This window comes from Ahaetulla prasina, chromosome 10 (genome assembly GCF_028640845.1).
Source record: "Ahaetulla prasina isolate Xishuangbanna chromosome 10, ASM2864084v1, whole genome shotgun sequence".
Taxonomy (NCBI): domain Eukaryota; kingdom Metazoa; phylum Chordata; class Lepidosauria; order Squamata; family Colubridae; genus Ahaetulla; species Ahaetulla prasina.
The window spans coordinates 16,901,804-16,918,971 of NC_080548.1; the positions used below are offsets into that span (position 1 = coordinate 16,901,804).

At 44.4% G+C, this 17,168-nt stretch overlaps 1 protein-coding gene across 1 annotated transcript in view; it reads left to right on the plus strand.

The window, feature by feature from the left end:
* Positions 1 to 316: 316 nt before the first annotated feature.
* The window catches only part of PHACTR4 (phosphatase and actin regulator 4), a 130,406-nt gene continuing 113,554 nt past the window's right edge, over positions 317 to 17,168 (plus strand). Inside the window, exons 1-2 of the mRNA XM_058195918.1 lie at positions 317 to 388; positions 1,412 to 1,422. Of these exons, the coding sequence (XP_058051901.1) occupies positions 317 to 388; positions 1,412 to 1,422 (83 nt within the window). The remainder of the gene's footprint in view (positions 389 to 1,411; positions 1,423 to 17,168) is intronic.

A 17,168-nucleotide genomic window follows, 5' to 3' on the forward strand; every position in this document is an offset into this window, starting at 1 on the left:
TGCCCCTATCTTTCTGGGAAGTTTTTGAACTTCATAATCTACAAGATAAAATCTACTTTGAGTCAAGTCTGATTCTTCATGACCTCATGGGTGTCAGTGCTTTTCTTAGCAAAAATTAGGAAAAGCTTTGTCCTTCTGGAGTCCTTTCTGGACTTCCCAATCCAGCTACAGTCCTGGGATTCCACATGGCAGGAGTTTGAAGAATATGCCACTGCACACCTGGATACAGATATAGCAGCAGGTGAGCTGATCTGACTCACCTGAGCCAGTTGTCCACAATATCTAAAAACAAACAAAAGTCAATCCTACAGTACAAATGAAACATAAATGCACAAGAACGGCAACTGCCAATACTGAATGTGTCATTGTTTCTGAATTCTACTCACAGGTAAATTACACAACACTCGCATGTTTTGCCTGCCTTTTTGCCACAAACAAGTAGCAGTCATCACAAGTCAATTCAGTGTATGTTGACTCAGGAGAATATAAACAGTGATAGTTGAGACCTCACCTTCTAGGCAGGTTTCATAAATCTGTGATGTGAAACTAAAGTCCAATGAGTTTTTAATGTGATTTATAAAGCAATCATGATTAAAAAAAAAAATAGAAGCAAAGACCCAATAGGAATTTTAACGAATCTCTATTTTGATATTTGATTGATTGTGATGTGTAAATTCCTATAATAGAAATTTAACTGTGATCAAGTTCACACATTGTATTTATCATTCATATTTTGATTTGGTTTCATGTGTAGGATGAACTCAGCTTCTATAGTTTATAAATCTTTATCACTTATGACTTTGAATATTATGTGATTTCAGCTCTCAATTCAAAAGCCATGTTCAGTAGTAGTGTCAAAAAAAAACCATGTGAAAAAATCTTCAGATCAAAAGATAGCTAATTTTTATCCTTAAAAATTATGAATGCATCCCATTCATGAGGTGTTTCTTTATCAAAACACTTAGTATTTAAGTATTTAAGTATTTTCCATGTGTTCCATTTCTGCCATTTCACTTACTAACAGTAATGTCATTCTCTTAAAATAGCTTGGCTACTGGCTTAAAGCTAGCTGATTTGTCCATATAAATTTTGCCAAATTGCAGTAGAATCTTAACAGTTCAAAAGGTTCTAGTAATTTGAAACTGGAGGTAGTAAGAACCAAGAGACATGGTAGACTATACACTCCTATTCTTGATTCCCAGACCTTCCAGCTATTCCATGGGCAATAACTACATTGGCTGGGAATTCTGGAAGGCACCGTAGCCCCATTGCAACCTAGAGGAACAGTTCTTCCAGTATTTCCATGAAAGTTGGCATTGTTCAACATTTTCTTAACCATATCCTTTAATTAAGATACTGATTGGGTGTGTACTAAACCAAACTTTGACTTAATTCGGGCTTAATATGTTAGGAGACCTCAGATATTTGATTTATAAGATTTAATACATGTTAATAATACATTTAATACATCACAGATTTATGTGATGCAATAGCTCAGTTTAAAATATATTCCTAGCTTTTATTATATCATGCATGCAGATGATATCTCTGCTGGTAAATATAAGATGTTTACTAACAATATGGAAGCAGGGAAATGGTGCTTCCACAAAGCATGGGCCTGTGTCGAACTCCCTTTTAGAAGTTAGCTTCCTTCTAATTCAGCTTTTGACTCATAGTTGGGTTATGAAGTTTCCTTCATCGTGATTCAGAAATGGTTGTTCACTGTTTGTTCTGCATATAACAGAATTCTAATCCAACACCCTGCTCAAGAGAAAACCCTATATTATTTCAGACAAATGACTATCCCATCTCTTCTTAAAAACCTCCAGTGATGGAGCAACCCCAACTTCTGAAGGCAATCCGTTCCACGGATTACATTGTTCTCACTGTCAGGAAATTTATCTTTATTTCTAGGTTGCTTCTCTCCCTGATTAGTTTCCACCCATTGCTTCTTGTCCTACCTTCAGCTGCTTTGGAGAATAGGTTGACCCCTCTTCTTTATGGCAGCCCTTAGATAGTGGAACACTGCTACCATGTCGCCCCAGTCCTTTTTTTCATTAAATTAGAGATACCCAATTCTGGCAACTGTTCTTCATATATTTTATCCTCCAGTCCAGTGGTGAAATGTGAACTGGTTTAATACTGGTTTGCTGGCTGCGCATGCGCAGTGCACACCACACACCAAATGCAAGGTGTCTGCATGTGCACAGTGCATGCCAAAAGGAGGCATGGGGTATGTAGAACATCACACGAAGGGTGTGTGATCAGCTGTGGCGCGCAATTTTTTTTCTTTTGAAAGCATTTTTTTACAACCTATTCGGCTGAATAGGTTGTAAAAAAAATGCTTTTAAAAGTAAAAAAAAAAGGCTCTGACGATCGTGTGGCTTAGCTGGGATCATCAGAGCCCCTTTTTAACCTTTTAAAAGCATTTTTTAAAAGAAACGGCAAGTGGGTAAGTGGGTGACCGGGCATTGGGTGGGCATGGGCGGGGGGCCCAGGAATTTTTGCTACCGGTCCTCTGAACCACCCGCTGCCATCGCTACTGGATCAGCCAATCCGGTCTGAACCGGGAGCATTTCATCCCTGTTCCACTCCCTTAATCATCTTTGTTGCTTCTCTCTGTACTCTTTCTAGAGTCTCAACCTCCTTTTTATATTGTTGCAACCAAAACTGGATGAAATATTCTAAGTGTGTTCTTACCAAGGCATTATAAAGTGGTATTAACACTTCATGTGATCGTGATTCTATCCCTCTATTAATGCGGCCTAGGATCGCATTGGCTTTTTTTTTCCTTCTTCACCTTCTAGCCCTAGGATTCCCAAGTTGTCTCTGAATATTTATTTTTTTATTTTATTTATTTATTCATTTTGTCACACAGTATATATAAGCATAAGCATGAAACAACTATACAACACATAAGCATATATATGAATATGAGTATGTAATAACTATATTAATTGGATATAACGAAGGAAAACAATAGGACAGGAACGGTAGGCATGCTTGTGCTCTTATGCACGCCCCTTACAGACTTCTTAGGAATGGGGTGAGGTCAACAGTAGACAGTTTTTGGTTGAAGCTTTGGGGATTTTGGGAAGAGACCACAGAGTCAGGTAGTGTATTCCATGCATTAACAACTCTGTTACTGTTAATATTAACCAAACTTGATGGTATTTTGCTTCTGAGCCCATACAGGTTCAGCCAGATGCCACCGCTTGCCAAGATGGGCCTCCTGTGAAAGAATAAAAAGCCATGGTGAGGTAGTCAGAGTTCAAAAGAGGACAATTTCCTGTCATTCTGCAAGCAGGCAGAATCTGCGATCTTCCGGATGTTGATCCCGGCAGCTTCTGTCAACCTGGCCAAAGGTGAACGATCGTTGGAAACTGAACTGAGCAGTGTCTGTGAAAGGACATAGGTCTTCCTTCCCTGTTGGTGTTGTCTGGATGAAGTGTTGTGAATGCTCCAACACTGGAAATTTTTAAGAAAATGTTGGATAACCATCTGACTGAGATGGTGTAGGGTTCCTGCCTAGGCAGGGGGTTGGACTGGAAGGCCTCCAAGGTCCCTTCCAACTCTGTTGTTATGTTATGTTATGTTAAGACTGAATGGTGGAAGGCAACTGCAGGTCATCCTCGACTTAACAACCACAATTGAACCCAAAATCTCTGTTGCTAAGTGGGACATTTGTGAAGTGAGTTTTGCCTCATATTACGATCTTCCTTGCCACACTTTTTAAGTGAATCACTGCAGTGGTTAAGTTAGTAACACGGTTGTTAAGTGAATCTGGCTTCCCCATTGACTTTGCTCCTCAGAAGGTTGCAAGAGGGGATGGCATGACCCCCCCCCCCGCGGGACACTGCAAATGTCATAAATATGAGTCAGTTTCCAAGCGTTTGAACTCTGATCACCTGACCATGGGGATGCTGCAATGGTCATACATGTGAAAAATGGTCATAAATCCAGGGGTGAAATCCAGCAGGTTTTGACAGGTTCTGGAGAACCGGTAGCGGAAATTTCGAGCAGTTTGGAGAACTGGCAAATACCACCACTGGCTGGTCCCAGAGTGGGGTGGGAATGGAGATTTTGCAATATCCTTCCCCTAGGAGTGGAGAGGGAATGGGGATTTTGCAGTATCCTTCCCCCAGACTGGGGAGGGAATGGGGATTTTGCAGTATCCTTCCCCCAGGAGTGGGGAGGGAATGGGGATTTTTGCAGTATCCTTCCCCCAGAGTGGGGGGGAATGGGGATTTTGCAGTATCCTTCCCCCAGGAGTGAGGTAGGAATGGAGATTTTACAATATCCTTCCCCCAGGAGTGGGGAGGGAATGGAGATTTTGCAGTATCCTTCCTCTGCCATGCCCACCAGGTCTCACCTACCAAGCCACACCACGCCCACCAAGCCACACCCACAGAACCGGTAGTAAAAAAAGTTGGATTTCACCACTGCATAAGTCTCTTTTTCAGTGCTGTTGTAAGTTTGAACGGTCATTAAATGAACATAAATCGAGGGCTATCTGTAGCACGCCGTTTCTTTAGCAGTGGGGCCAAAGAACACATTTTTAATCTTCTAAAAATAGAGGAACCTATTAGTATCTTAAAGTAGCCCTGAATTAAAATGACTGTATACTTCTTGTATATTGATTCTATGACACGGGAAGATAATTAAGATTTCTTAGTTCAAGACAGCCACCTTCTGGATGTTTGCAGTACTAGTTATGGCATTTCTTAGGTAAGGTGCTGATTATGAATATCATAATCAAGGGCATGTTCATTTAAATAAGCCGTGGTGGCGCAGTGGTTAGAATGTAGTAGTGCAGGGCAACTCACTGCTCGCTCCAGGAGTTTGATTCTTTTTTTTTATTATTATTTATTTATTTTGTCATAACAGTATATATAAGCATAAGCATGAAAATAACTATAATATATAAGCATATATATGAGCATAAGTATGTAATAACTATATTAATTGGATATAATGAAAGGAAACAATAGGACAGGAACGGTAGGCACGTTTGTGCTCTTATGCACGCCCCTTATGCTCTTATGCATGCCCCTTATTATTATTATGAGCCGCTTATAATATAATAATAATAATAATAATAATAATAATAATAATAATAATAATAATAATAATAATAATAATAATAAGCCGCTGATTCTGAGCGGTTCAGGGTTGACTCAGCCTTCCATCCTTCCGAGGTTGGTAAAATGAGGACCCAGATTGTTGGTGGGCAATAGGCGGACTCTATAAACCGCTTAGAGAGGGCTGTAAAGCACTGTGAAGCGGTATATAAGTCTAAGTGCTAGTGCTATTGCTCTGAAATCTCCAATGGTGTTTATTTCTCTCTCCATGACCCTGCAGCTAACTGCGCATGTTGAAAGTTAAGACAGGCTGAAAGAGAGAAGGTTGATATAGTATGCTACGACATCACATACTGTTTGCAAACTACAGGTAGTCCCGAGTTACAACAGCTCGTTTAGTGACTGTTCAAAGTTACAATGGCACTGAAAAAAGTGACTTTTGACCATTTTTCAAACTTACGACCATTGCACTGTCCCATGGTCCGTGATTAAAATTCAGATGCTTGGCAATTGACTCATACTGATGATCCCAGGGTCATGGGATCATCTTTTGCGACCTTCTGACAAATGAAGTCACTGGGGAAAGAAGATTCACTTAACAACCGTGTTACTAACTTGACAAATGCAGTAAGTGCAGTAATTCATTTAACAACCAGCAAGATGGATAGTAAAACAGAGGCAAAATTCACTTAGAAACGGTCTAGCAACAGAAATTCGGGGCTCAATTGTGGTCATAAATCCAGGATTACCTGTACGGTGCCTGAGTTGATTTTATTTGCAATCCTAAATTCTAAAGCCACCCAGTTTCACTCTGGCTCTTGGTGGCGTCTCAAATTGAAAACCAAAGGAATAAAACAACATCCAATTAACAGAAAAGAAAGATGGAACAACCTATGAGTCCCTCACAAAGAGAGCCCATATCTTCTGAAATGCAAATCTCTCTTCCACCCTCCTTCAGTACAGGTAGTCCTCGACTTACAACAGTTCATTGAGTGACCGTTTGTTTTTTGGCATTGAAAAAAGTGACTTAGGACCAGTGGTGAAATGTAAAATTTGTTACTACTGGTTCTGTGCGCGTGGCTTGGTGGGTGGGTGGGTGGGGAATGTGACTGGGTGGGTGTGGCCAACTTTTTTTTTTTTACTTTTAAAAGCATTTTTTTACCAGCTTTTTGGCCGAAGAGGTTATAGAAAAACTGCTTTTAAAGGGCTCTGACGATCCCAGCTGAGCTGAGCAGAGCTTTTTTTTTTACTTTTAAAAGCATTTTTTTGGCCAAACAAAAAATGCTTTTAAAAGTAAAAACAAAAAAAAACCCTCTGATGATCGCATGGCTCAGCTGGGCATGGAGGGGGCAGGGATTTTTGCTACCGATTCTCCGAACCACCCACCGCCATCGCTACAGGATCAATCAGATCCGAACCCGGAGCATTTCACCCCTGCTTAAGACCATTTTCCACACGATTGTTGGTCACATGATTTACCTTCGGATGCTTGACAACTGGTTCATATTTATGACAGTTGCAACGTCCTTGTGTCATGCAATCACCTTTTATGACCTTCTAACAAGCCAAGTCAATGGGGAAGCCGGATGCACTTACCAATTGTGTTACCGATTTAACAACTGCTATGATTCACTTAACAAATGTGGCAGGAAAGGTCGTAAAATGGAGCAAAACCAGGGGTGCTATTCAGCAGGTTCTGACAGGTTTTGGAGAACCGGTAGTGGAAATTTTGAGTAGTTTGGAGAACCAGCAAATACCACCTCTGGCCAGCTCCAGAGTAGAGTGGGAATGGGGATTTTGCAGTATCCTTCCCCTGGAATGGGGAGGGAATGGGGATTTTGCAGTATCTGTCCCGTGGAGTGCGGTGGGAATGTAGATTTTGCAGTATCCTTCCCCTGCCACGCCCACCAAGCCACACCACGCCCACCAAGCCACGCCCACAGAACAGGTAGTAAAAAAATTTGAATTTCACCACCAAGCAAAACTCAACAAAGTTCTTATGTAGCAATGTAAATTCTGGGCTCAATTGCGGTCGTAACTCGGGGACTACCAGTAATAGCTATTCATATTCAATTCCCATTGGGGCCGGGATAGCTCAGGCAGTAGAGAAGCCTGTTATTAGAACACAGAGCCTGCAATTACTGCAGGTTCGAGCCCGGCCCAAGGTTGACTCAGCCTTCCACCCTTTATAAGGTAGGTAAAATGAGGACCCAGATTGTTGGGGGGGCAATAAGTTGACTTTGTAAAAAAAAAAAATATACAAATAGAATGAGACTATTGCCTTATACATTGTAAGCCGCCCTGAGTCTTCGGAGAAGGGCGGGGTATAAATGTAAACAAAAACAAAAAAAAATTGGGTGCCATCTTGAACAGCAACAATTAAACAAAGGAGGGTTCTGCACATTGCAGTTAGCCAAAGCCAAGCAAATCCCAATGTCACTTCGTGTTATGGCTGGACGCAGCCTATGAGATTGCAACTGGTGTTGAATAGCACAATTCTTTCCAGGAAATATTGCCACGCTGCTGTTTTGAGGAATTGTACAATTGTAACCAGAACTGGCTGAATTTTATCTGAAGTTATAAAGTCCAAGGCAGGGAAACTTGTCCTTCCCGTCCTTCATTTCCTTCGCAACCCTGCAATTTTGTTTTTGTTTTCCCACTTAGGTTCTCCCCGCTTATGCCATTCTTCAATGTACAGAAATATTCTAAAACAATCATGTCGTCATTGGACTATGGGTAGGGGTGGGCTTCAAAAATTTTAGCAAGGGGTTGTCTGCCTGGTTGCTGGGTGGGCGTGGCCATGGAGAGCGTGGCCTTATCAGCCTCCTGCACCATGGCGGTTGTTAAGTTCGGGAAGTAACGAGGCTGGAGACCAGGGTAGTGACAACAGCTCTTTAATATAGGGTGAACCCAGCAGCCTGTCTGGGGAAAAACCTCTCCTTATATACTGTTTAACCGGCGGCTTCAACCAATCAGCAACGTGCTTGTTTCCCGCCAAAATATTTAAAGATACATAACACTCCTCCCCTCCCAGAAAACACTTTACCTCTATTTACATATTATTTACATGTTATTTTTCGACGTAGTCACGCAAATAACCTGGGCGTCTCCTAATTCTTTCGGACCTCTGCGGTTCAGTCCTTGGGAGTGGGTTGAGCTGGTCGGAGGGCTGTTTGCTCCTCCCAGCTCTTTCTCTAGGCCATCCGGCCCTGGATTACTGCAGACTCTTTTCTTGGCCATCCGCCTTGGATTACTTGCAGAGTTTTCCCTGCCGTTTCCATCGGGAACCTGATGGCGTCGCTGGACCTCCGGGAACTCAGCTAAGTCTTGCGCCTCCCCCGGGTTATGGTCAGCTGTGGGTTCAAAGAATGAGTGGTCATGATCTGTTTCAATTATCTCGGTTTGTTCGGCTATTCGTTTCCTTATCTGATCTATGTGGCGCCTCCATACTCGGTTGTCTTTTAACTCAACTAAGTATGATTTTGGACCGGTTGCTTTTATGATTTGCCCTGCTAGCCAACTTGGGCCGTCCCCATAGTTGCGGGCCCACACTCGGTCGCCTATTTCCATTTCTCTCGTTTTTTCCAGTTCCCCCTTGTAACCCTCTGGTGTGTAATGGGGATTTAAACGGTCAAGTGGGCACCGGAGCTTCCGTCCCATCAATAATTCAGCTGGGCTTCTGCCTGTAGCAGTGCTGGGGTTCTATGCTGAACAGCCAGAAAGAAATCTATCTTTGTTTGCCAGTCGCCTGGCTTGAGCCTCCGGGATGGCAATGGCCTCCCAGGCTCCGAAAATGGCCCTCTGGAGGCCAGAAATGGGCCCATTAGTAGGCCCATTTTTTGGGCTCCCCAAGCATCTGCGCCCGCCCAGCACTTACCTGCATTCAAAACGTGCCGCATGGGGACTCCTGGGAGGGGCAGGGTGGGGTGGGCAGGGCCAGCCAGGAATGGGATTTGGGGGTTTTCTGAACTGCACAGAATCTTGGCTAGAGGTTCTTCTCCCGAACCCCTGCAAACCCCCAGCAGCCCACCCATGACTATGGATATTCAGCTACTGTTGCTTATAAATCCTGGTTTATTGATCAAGGACTGTTGGATTCAATTGGGCCGTGGCAGCTCAGGCTGTTAGAAACCTGTTATTAGAATACAGCAGCCTGCAATTACTGCAGGTTCAAGCCCGGCCCAAGGTTGACTCAGCCTTCCATCCTTTATAAGGTAGGTAAAATGAGGACCCAGATTGTTGGGGGGGCAATAAGTTGACTTTGTAAATATACAAATAGAATGAGACTATTGCCTTATACATTGTAAGCCGCCCTGAGTCTTCGGAGAAGGGCGGGATATAAATGTAAATAAAAAAAAAAAATTGGGGCTGAAATGAGTGCAAAAATCTGCCTTGTATTTTTTTGTTTCTCTGCAAAAGAGGCTTCTGGTTTTGTGTCTTCTCAAGTTCCTTGCGAAGGTTTGGCCGTGGAAAGGGCCAGCAAAATCAATGTGGATTCTTGACCAGGGCCCTTGGGGTTTTCCCATTCCTGACTGGGGCCGTTGGGGTAGAGGTCTGGACTCTTGGCAAGCCTGGCATTTCCTACCCTCTCAGCAATTTCTGAGTCCATGAGTGGCCACCACACATAGCTTCTTGCTAGCCCCTTCATCCTTCGATCCCTGGGTAACCCTCGTGGAGGAGGTCCAATACCTTTCCTCAATTTCTCCGGGATCACCACCGATCGCCCCATAGCAGGCACCCCTTGAGCCGAGAGTTCCCACGCTTTTTACAAATTCCTTAAAACGCTCGCCCGGCGCAGCGGGCCACCCTCTTTGTACCCAACCAAGTACAGTCCTCAAGGTAATGTCCCGGTATGATGCCCGAGCCACCTCCTTAGATGTGACTGGGCCAGAGTCCAAAGAGTCGATTAGCAGGATGGGCGTCCCCGGAGTGGGGTCTTCGATCGCCCCTGGTAGTGGGCATCTGCTTAACGCGTCTGCATGCCCCACTTCTTTTCCCGGTCGATGCTGCAGCTTGTAGGAATAAGCGGCTAAGAAAATGGTCCATCGAGTCAATCGTGGCGAAAGTGCCACAGGCGTTGGGCGGTCGCCAGCCAGTATCCCTAACAGCGGTCTGTGGTCAGTAACAATTTCAAAGTCTCTCCCAAAAACATATTCGTGAAACTTTTTTACCCCTGACACAATTGCTAGCGCTTCCTTATCTAACTGGCTATAGTTCCTCTCTGTGGAGGACATCGTTCTGGAGTAGAAGGCTATAGGGGCTTCTGTGCCGTTTGGAAGTCTGTGGCTGAGCACAGCCCCCACCCCGTAAGGGAGGCATATAAACCAGTAATAGTGGCAATGAGCTATGATACTGGATCAGCAGGCTATCGCTCGAGAGTAGGTTTTTTACTGCTTCGAAAGCCCTAGCTTCTGACTTTCCCCAAGACCAAACAGTATTCTTTCCCAGAAGCTTATGCAGCGGTTCAGCAACGGTCGCCTTGTTTTTTAAAAAAACCGCGTAAAAATTCACTAGCCCCAGGAATGCCTGTAGCTCTGTTTTGTTTTGGCGCTGGAGCCTTTCTGATTGCCTTGACCTTGCTCTCAGTGGGTGAATTCCTTTCTTGTCTATTCGGTAGCCCAAGAATTCGACGATTCTACCCTATCTGGCATTTGTTCACTTTAACCTTTAGTCCGCTGACCAGAAAATGCCCATTTCAGCTTCAGCACAGCCTAATTAGCACAAGCTGATTGTCCCGACTCTCAGCTGTCGGCGCCTCCAAATTCAAAACGCCGACGTATTTGGACGGCGTTGGCGCGAAATGGTTTTTTAGCAGGGTTTGCAGAGTTTGCCACGATACCGATTGTACGGCGTTGGCTCTGCCAGGGCTTCCGCGATGTCGATGACCTCGGACCGCAGTGGCTCAAGAAGTATGCCCTTTATGCGGTTGTCTGAACTCCTTGCAGTTCGTTGTTTAGAAAGCTCAAACGGGTCATAATGCCCCCATTTCTCTGGCTGGATCGAACGGCGCGGGCGGAGTGTAACTGGCCATCTCCGCGTTTCTGCCCTGTGTTTGCTGGGTTCGGTTCTTCCGTGCTTCAGCTCGGTTCTGGTTCTCCTTAGCCTCGAGATCCCACCTTCGTCGCCAGTGTTAAGTTCGGGAAGTAACGAGGCTGGAGACCAGGGTAGTGACAACAGCTCTTTAATATAGGGTGAACCCAGCAGCCTGGCTGGGGAAAAACCTCTCCTTATATACTGTTTAACCGGCGGCTTCAACCAATCAGCAACGTGCTTGTTTCCCGCCAAAATATTTAAAGATACATAACAGCGGTGGGGGGCATTTTTGTTCTCCCCGGGCTCCGGAGGCTTTTCTTGAGCCTCCGGGATGGCGAAAATGGCCTCCCCAGGCTCCGAAAATGGCCCTCTGGAGGCCAGAAATGGGCCCATTAGTAGGCCCATTTTTTGGGCTCCCCAAGCATCCGCGCCCGCCCAGCACTTACCTGCATTCAAAACGTGCCGCATGGGGACTCCTGGGAGGGGCGGGGTGGGGTGGGCAGGGCCAGCCAGGAATGGGATTTGGGGGTTTTCTGAACTGCACAGAATCTTGGCTAGAGGTTCTTCTCCCGAACCCCTGCAAACCCCCAGCAGCCCACCCATGACTATGGATATTCAGCTACTGTTGCTTATAAATCCTGGTTTATTGATCAAGGACTGTTGGATTCAATTGGGCCGTGGTAGCTCAGGCTGTTAGAAGCCTGTTATTAGAATACAGCAGCCTGCAATTACTGCAGGTTCAAGCCCGGCCCAAGGTTGACTCAGCCTTCCATCCTTTATAAGGTAGGTAAAATGAGGACCCAGATTGTTGGGGGGGCAATAAGTTGACTTTGTAAATATACAAATAGAATGAGACTATTGCCTTATACACTGTAAGCCGCCCTGAGTCTTCGGAGAAGGGCGGGATATAAATGTAAATAAAAAAAAAAAATTGGGGCTGAAATGAGTGCAAAAATCTGCCTTGTATTTTTTTGTTTCTCTGCAAAAGAGGCTTCTGGTTTTGTGTCTTCTCAAGTTCCTTGCGAAGGTTTGGCGGCTTCTTTTACTGTCAGACGATACTATGGTCCTGTTGCTGATGGGATTACTTTCCATTATCCATATCTGCCAGTCTGAAAAAGTTACTTTTTTGCCTGAAAGTTTCCTTTGGACAGTGGATTGAGATACATACATTGATGCTAGAATTTTAAAGATTAATATTCAATTGAAGCCAGAATTTTTCCTTATAGGGTTGATGGATAAACAGAAAAAAGCCACGGAAGATTATTTCAATGTATGATTACAGTACTGTGGCGAGATTACTGTATCATATGCACAAAGATGGAAAGATTCAGCACTGCCCACCCTGGAGGGACTGAGATGGATCATCTGACTTCTTTGATTACAGAGAGGAGAATTACATTTATTGGTGATTGGAAACCTCTCTTATGGACTTTTTGCATAAAAAATGAAAAAAATGAACTCGTGATTTATGGTTCTGGTGATTAGATGGATTCAGTGGTGGTATTTAGCCGGTTCAGATCAGTTCGGGTGAACTGGTAGCGGCAATCGCGAGTTGGCCTGTCCACCCGCCCCGGTGCGATGCCATCCTATTTAGCCACGTTTTGGAGGCCGGGCGCATGTGCAGAAGGCGCGCACGTGAGCAAAGCACATGCGTGGAAGGCCGGACACATGCACAGGAGGCATGCACGCGAGCAAAGTGCATGCGTGGAAGGCTGGGCGCATGCACAGAAGGCGCACTGCAGAAAGCAAGCATGCACGCGGAGCGAATCAGTGGTAAAAATATGTGAACCCCACCTCTGGATGGGATAGATCAGGGGTCTGCAAACTTGGCTCTTTTAAGACTTGTGGACTTCAACTCCCAGCAAAACTGGCTGAGGAACTCTGGGAGTTGAAGTCCACAAGTCTTAAAAGAGCCAAGTTTGCAGACCCCTGGGATAGATTATAGAAAGAATAGAGTCATGATTTAACTTTAGAGAGAGAGGTTAAAATACAATTGCACATATAACTTCTGTGTAGGAATTTGGAAGCTTTATAGCATTACATCTTTGTTTACAGCTTTCTTTTTTTCTCTATTTCTGTTTTCTTATTGCATTTTTAGTTTTTTTTCCTGTTATTTCTTTTTCATTTTCTCTGTTCTAATTTAGTTTCTACTTGTGGTTTGTAAAATTTATAATAATTTCAATTTCTGCAGAATTCTTTTCACCTTGCAAAGGATTTCTAGAGCAGCCTCCTTCCAATAAAATCCAGTTTAAAGAGCAAGATAACTGATAGGAAATCCATTCTTCGCAATGGCACAACATCCAAGTGTAGGACCATCTGATTAATACTTCTCTGAAGTTTTCCGAACTATAAAATGTCTCAGAGGAAAAGCTGATATATTGGAGGTGTGATTCTGGAAAAACTCATGAAGGCAGTTTCGCCTGCTTGTCCTGCAGGCCTGAAATGTGAGCTGTTAATGAAGGAAAAAGAAAAATAGCAGTGAGGGGAGGGGGGGAAAATAGAGGGTGTGTCCTTAAAACATACCGTATTTTTTGGAGTATAAGATGTACATTTTCCCCCCTAAAAGGGTGAAAATTTGGGTGCCTCTTATACACCAAATATAACCCCGCCCACCCACTGGCCCCCACCCTTTGGCCTCTTCCTCCCAGCAATTTACCTCCTTGCAGGAAGCAGCAAGAAGAAAATGCCCATTTCAGCTTCAGCACAGCCTAATTAGCACAAGCTGATTGTTCCCGACTCTCAGCTGTTTCTGCAGGGATTGCCATTGCTTATTGCTGCAAGGGCCTCTGCTGCTTGCTGCAAGGAGGTAAATTGCTGGGAGCAGATTTTTTTTTTCTTGTGCTAATCAAGCTATGCTGAAAACGAAAATGAAAGTAAAGCAGGCTGTTTGCTGTTTGCTGCAACAAGGAAAAATTGCTGGGAGGCAGAGGCAGGCTTCTTTTTCCTGTTTTCCTCACCAAAAAAGGTAGGTGCGTCTTATAGTCCAAAAAATACGGTATTCTGGCTGAAACCCTTGGTTTGAACATTGAACGCTTGATTTTCACCAATGACATTAGGGAGAGTAGGATCAAAAGAGTCAAGATGGTAGCCACAACTTCATGACTAAAGTCTCTGTGGACACTTTCATTTCTTTATTTAAAATATTTATATAGCCACCCATCTTTTAACCAAGCCCCAATCAAAGAGGATGCACAGTGGCCACCTATGATGATGACTCCCGTCATAAAGGTAAAGGTTCCCCTCGCACATACGTGCTAGTCGTTCCCGACTCTAGGGGGCGCTGCTCATCTCCGTTTCAAAGCTGAAGCGCCAGCGCTGTCCGAAGACGTCTCCATGGTCATGTGGCTGGCATGACTCAATGCCACAGGTACACAGAACACTGTTACCTACCCACCAAAGGTGGTCCCTGTTTTTCTACTTGCATTTTTTACGTGCTTTCGAACTGCTAGGTTGGCAGAAGCTGGGACAAGTAACGGGAGCTCACCCCGTTATGCGGCACTAGGGATTCGAACCGCTGAACTGCCGACCTTTCGATCGACAAGTTCAGCATCTTAGCCACTGAGCCACTGCGTCCCTCCCGTCATAAATGACATATAAAAGGGTTCATGTCTCTACAGGTAGTCCTCAACTTACAACAGTTTATTCAGCGACTGTTCTAAGGCACAACGGCACTGAAAAAAAGTGACTTAGGACCATTTTCCATACTGAACGACCATTACAGCATCCCCATGGTCACATGATCAAAATTCAGACGCTTGGCAAATGACCTGGTTTTTTTTTTTTTTACATTTATATCCCGCCCTTCTCCGAAGACTCAGGGCGGCTTACAGTGTATAAGGCAATAGTCTCATTCAATTTGTATATTTACAAAGTCAACTTATTGCCCCCCCAACAATCTGGGTCCTCATTTTACCTACCTTATAAAGGATGGAAGGCTGAGTCAACCTTGGGCCGGGCTTGAACCTGCAGTAATTGCAGGCTGCTGTGTTCTTAATAACAGGCTTTTACCAGCATGAGCTATTCCAGCCCCCTGAGCTATTTGTCACGGTTGCAGTTTCCTGAGCTCATGGGATCCCTTTTGCGACCGTCTGACAAGCGAAGTCAACGGGGAAGCCAGATTCACTTAACAACCGGGTTACTAACTTAACAACCGCAGTGATTCCCTTAACAATGCAGGGCAAGAAAGATCGTAAAACGGGGCAAAAACTCACCTAACAAATGTCTCGCTTGGCAACAGAAAGAAATGTCTCACTCAGCTGAGGCTGTAAGTCGAGGACTACCTGTACTGCGTGGCAGTGGTGGGTTTCAAATTTTTTTACTACCGGTTCTGTGGGTGTGGCTTGGTGGGCGTGGCATGGCTCGGTGGGTGTGGCTTGGTGGGCATGGCAGGGGAAGGATACTGTAAAATGTCCATTCCCACCCTAAACCGTGGGAAGGTTACTGCAAAATGTCCATTTCCTCCCGATCAGCTGGGACTCGGGAGGCAGAGAATAGATGGGGGTGGGACCAGTCAGAATTTTTACTACCGGTTCTCCGAACGACTCAAAATTTCCGCTACCGGTTCTCCAGAACTGGTCAGAACCTGCTGAGACCCACCTCTGCTGCATGGTCACGGCTGCCATCTTAATGTTTTTGATTCTCCCCCACCGACAGATATTATTTTTGATTCATATAAAGGGTGCAAAAAGTGTTTCTAAACTCTTTCTCAACATTATTTGATCCTCTGCTGAAAACAGAGGATTGAAGAGAGCGCAATACATACCCATTGTGTTCAGTGTCTTTGTTTTTGGTTGGGGGCTGTTATTTCCCCCCCCAGCCACGGCTTGCAAAAGTCATCTTACTGCTTTGTCAGTTGTCTGTTGCTGCACAACAGCATTCTCTTCCACGGGGACAAGGTCAAATGGATTTTGCTAAGAGCAGCAGGTTACTTATTTACTTGGTCCTGCAGTGAAAGGTCCTGAATTTTCTCTGTTCCCATCATTTATTTTTGTTTGTTCTCAGGCCAGGGGAAAAAAAATAAAAAATAAAGCCAGTGTGGTTGTTCTTAAAAAAATAATGTGTGTCAGAGCAGGCATCAAGCGAGCCAAGATGTTCATCCCCAGAGATAGAAAGGGAAACTTCTAGGCCTGGATTCTCTTTTTTTTGGCTTCGTTTATTCCTTGGAATTATTTCTAGAAATAAATGGGATCCAATAGTGTCGACTGGCTTATTTTCTTGGGAGCGTTGGGGGGGGACAGAACAAATAGGCTGTGAGAGAGTTTAGCCTCTGTTTGGGGACAAAATGGAAAACATAGGACAAATCCATAATCCAAAAGTCAAATTTGTATATTAATATTGCTATAATATTTAAATTAGGAGACATGGTGGCTCAGTGGCTAAGATGCTGAGCTTGTCGAACTGAACTGGCAGGAGAAAGAGAAGAGATGAAAGTATTAGCCAGTGAATGGAAGAGTATTGTTGGCTCCAACCTTACTGCTTCCTGGTATGTATTCCCTATTTTATTTTCAAGAAAACCCAATCCTTCCTAAGACAACTGTGTAGCCCTACTGTGCAGCGAACAATAATAACCTAAGAATTCATACCCTCTGTTAAAACACTTCTGGTCTAGGAATTTAAGCCACAATAGTTGGACAAACTCTGGGATCTGGTTCACACAGCACGATCACCAGCAGGCATGATATCCTATGGTTTAGGACAGTGGTTCTCAACCTTTATAGTGCTGCGACCCCTTTAATATAATTCCCCATGATGTGGCGACCCCCAACCATATCGCAGTGATAGGCAGCGATCTCAGCGCGCCTCAGCAGCCACAGAAGGGGGAAAAAAGCGGCAAACTGTTTTTTTGAATTTATCGCGCCTGAAGCCGTATTGGCTAGCGATCTGAACTGCTTGCGATTGCCTTGAGGACGGAGGCATTAAAGCGGAGACTCCTCCCCTATTAAGTTTATGGCACCTGAAGCCAGATTAGGCTAGCGATTGGGAGTGATTGCAGCTGGCTTGAGAGGGAGACATCAGAGCAAAGATTTCTCTCTTTTTTAGTTCATCGCGCCTGAA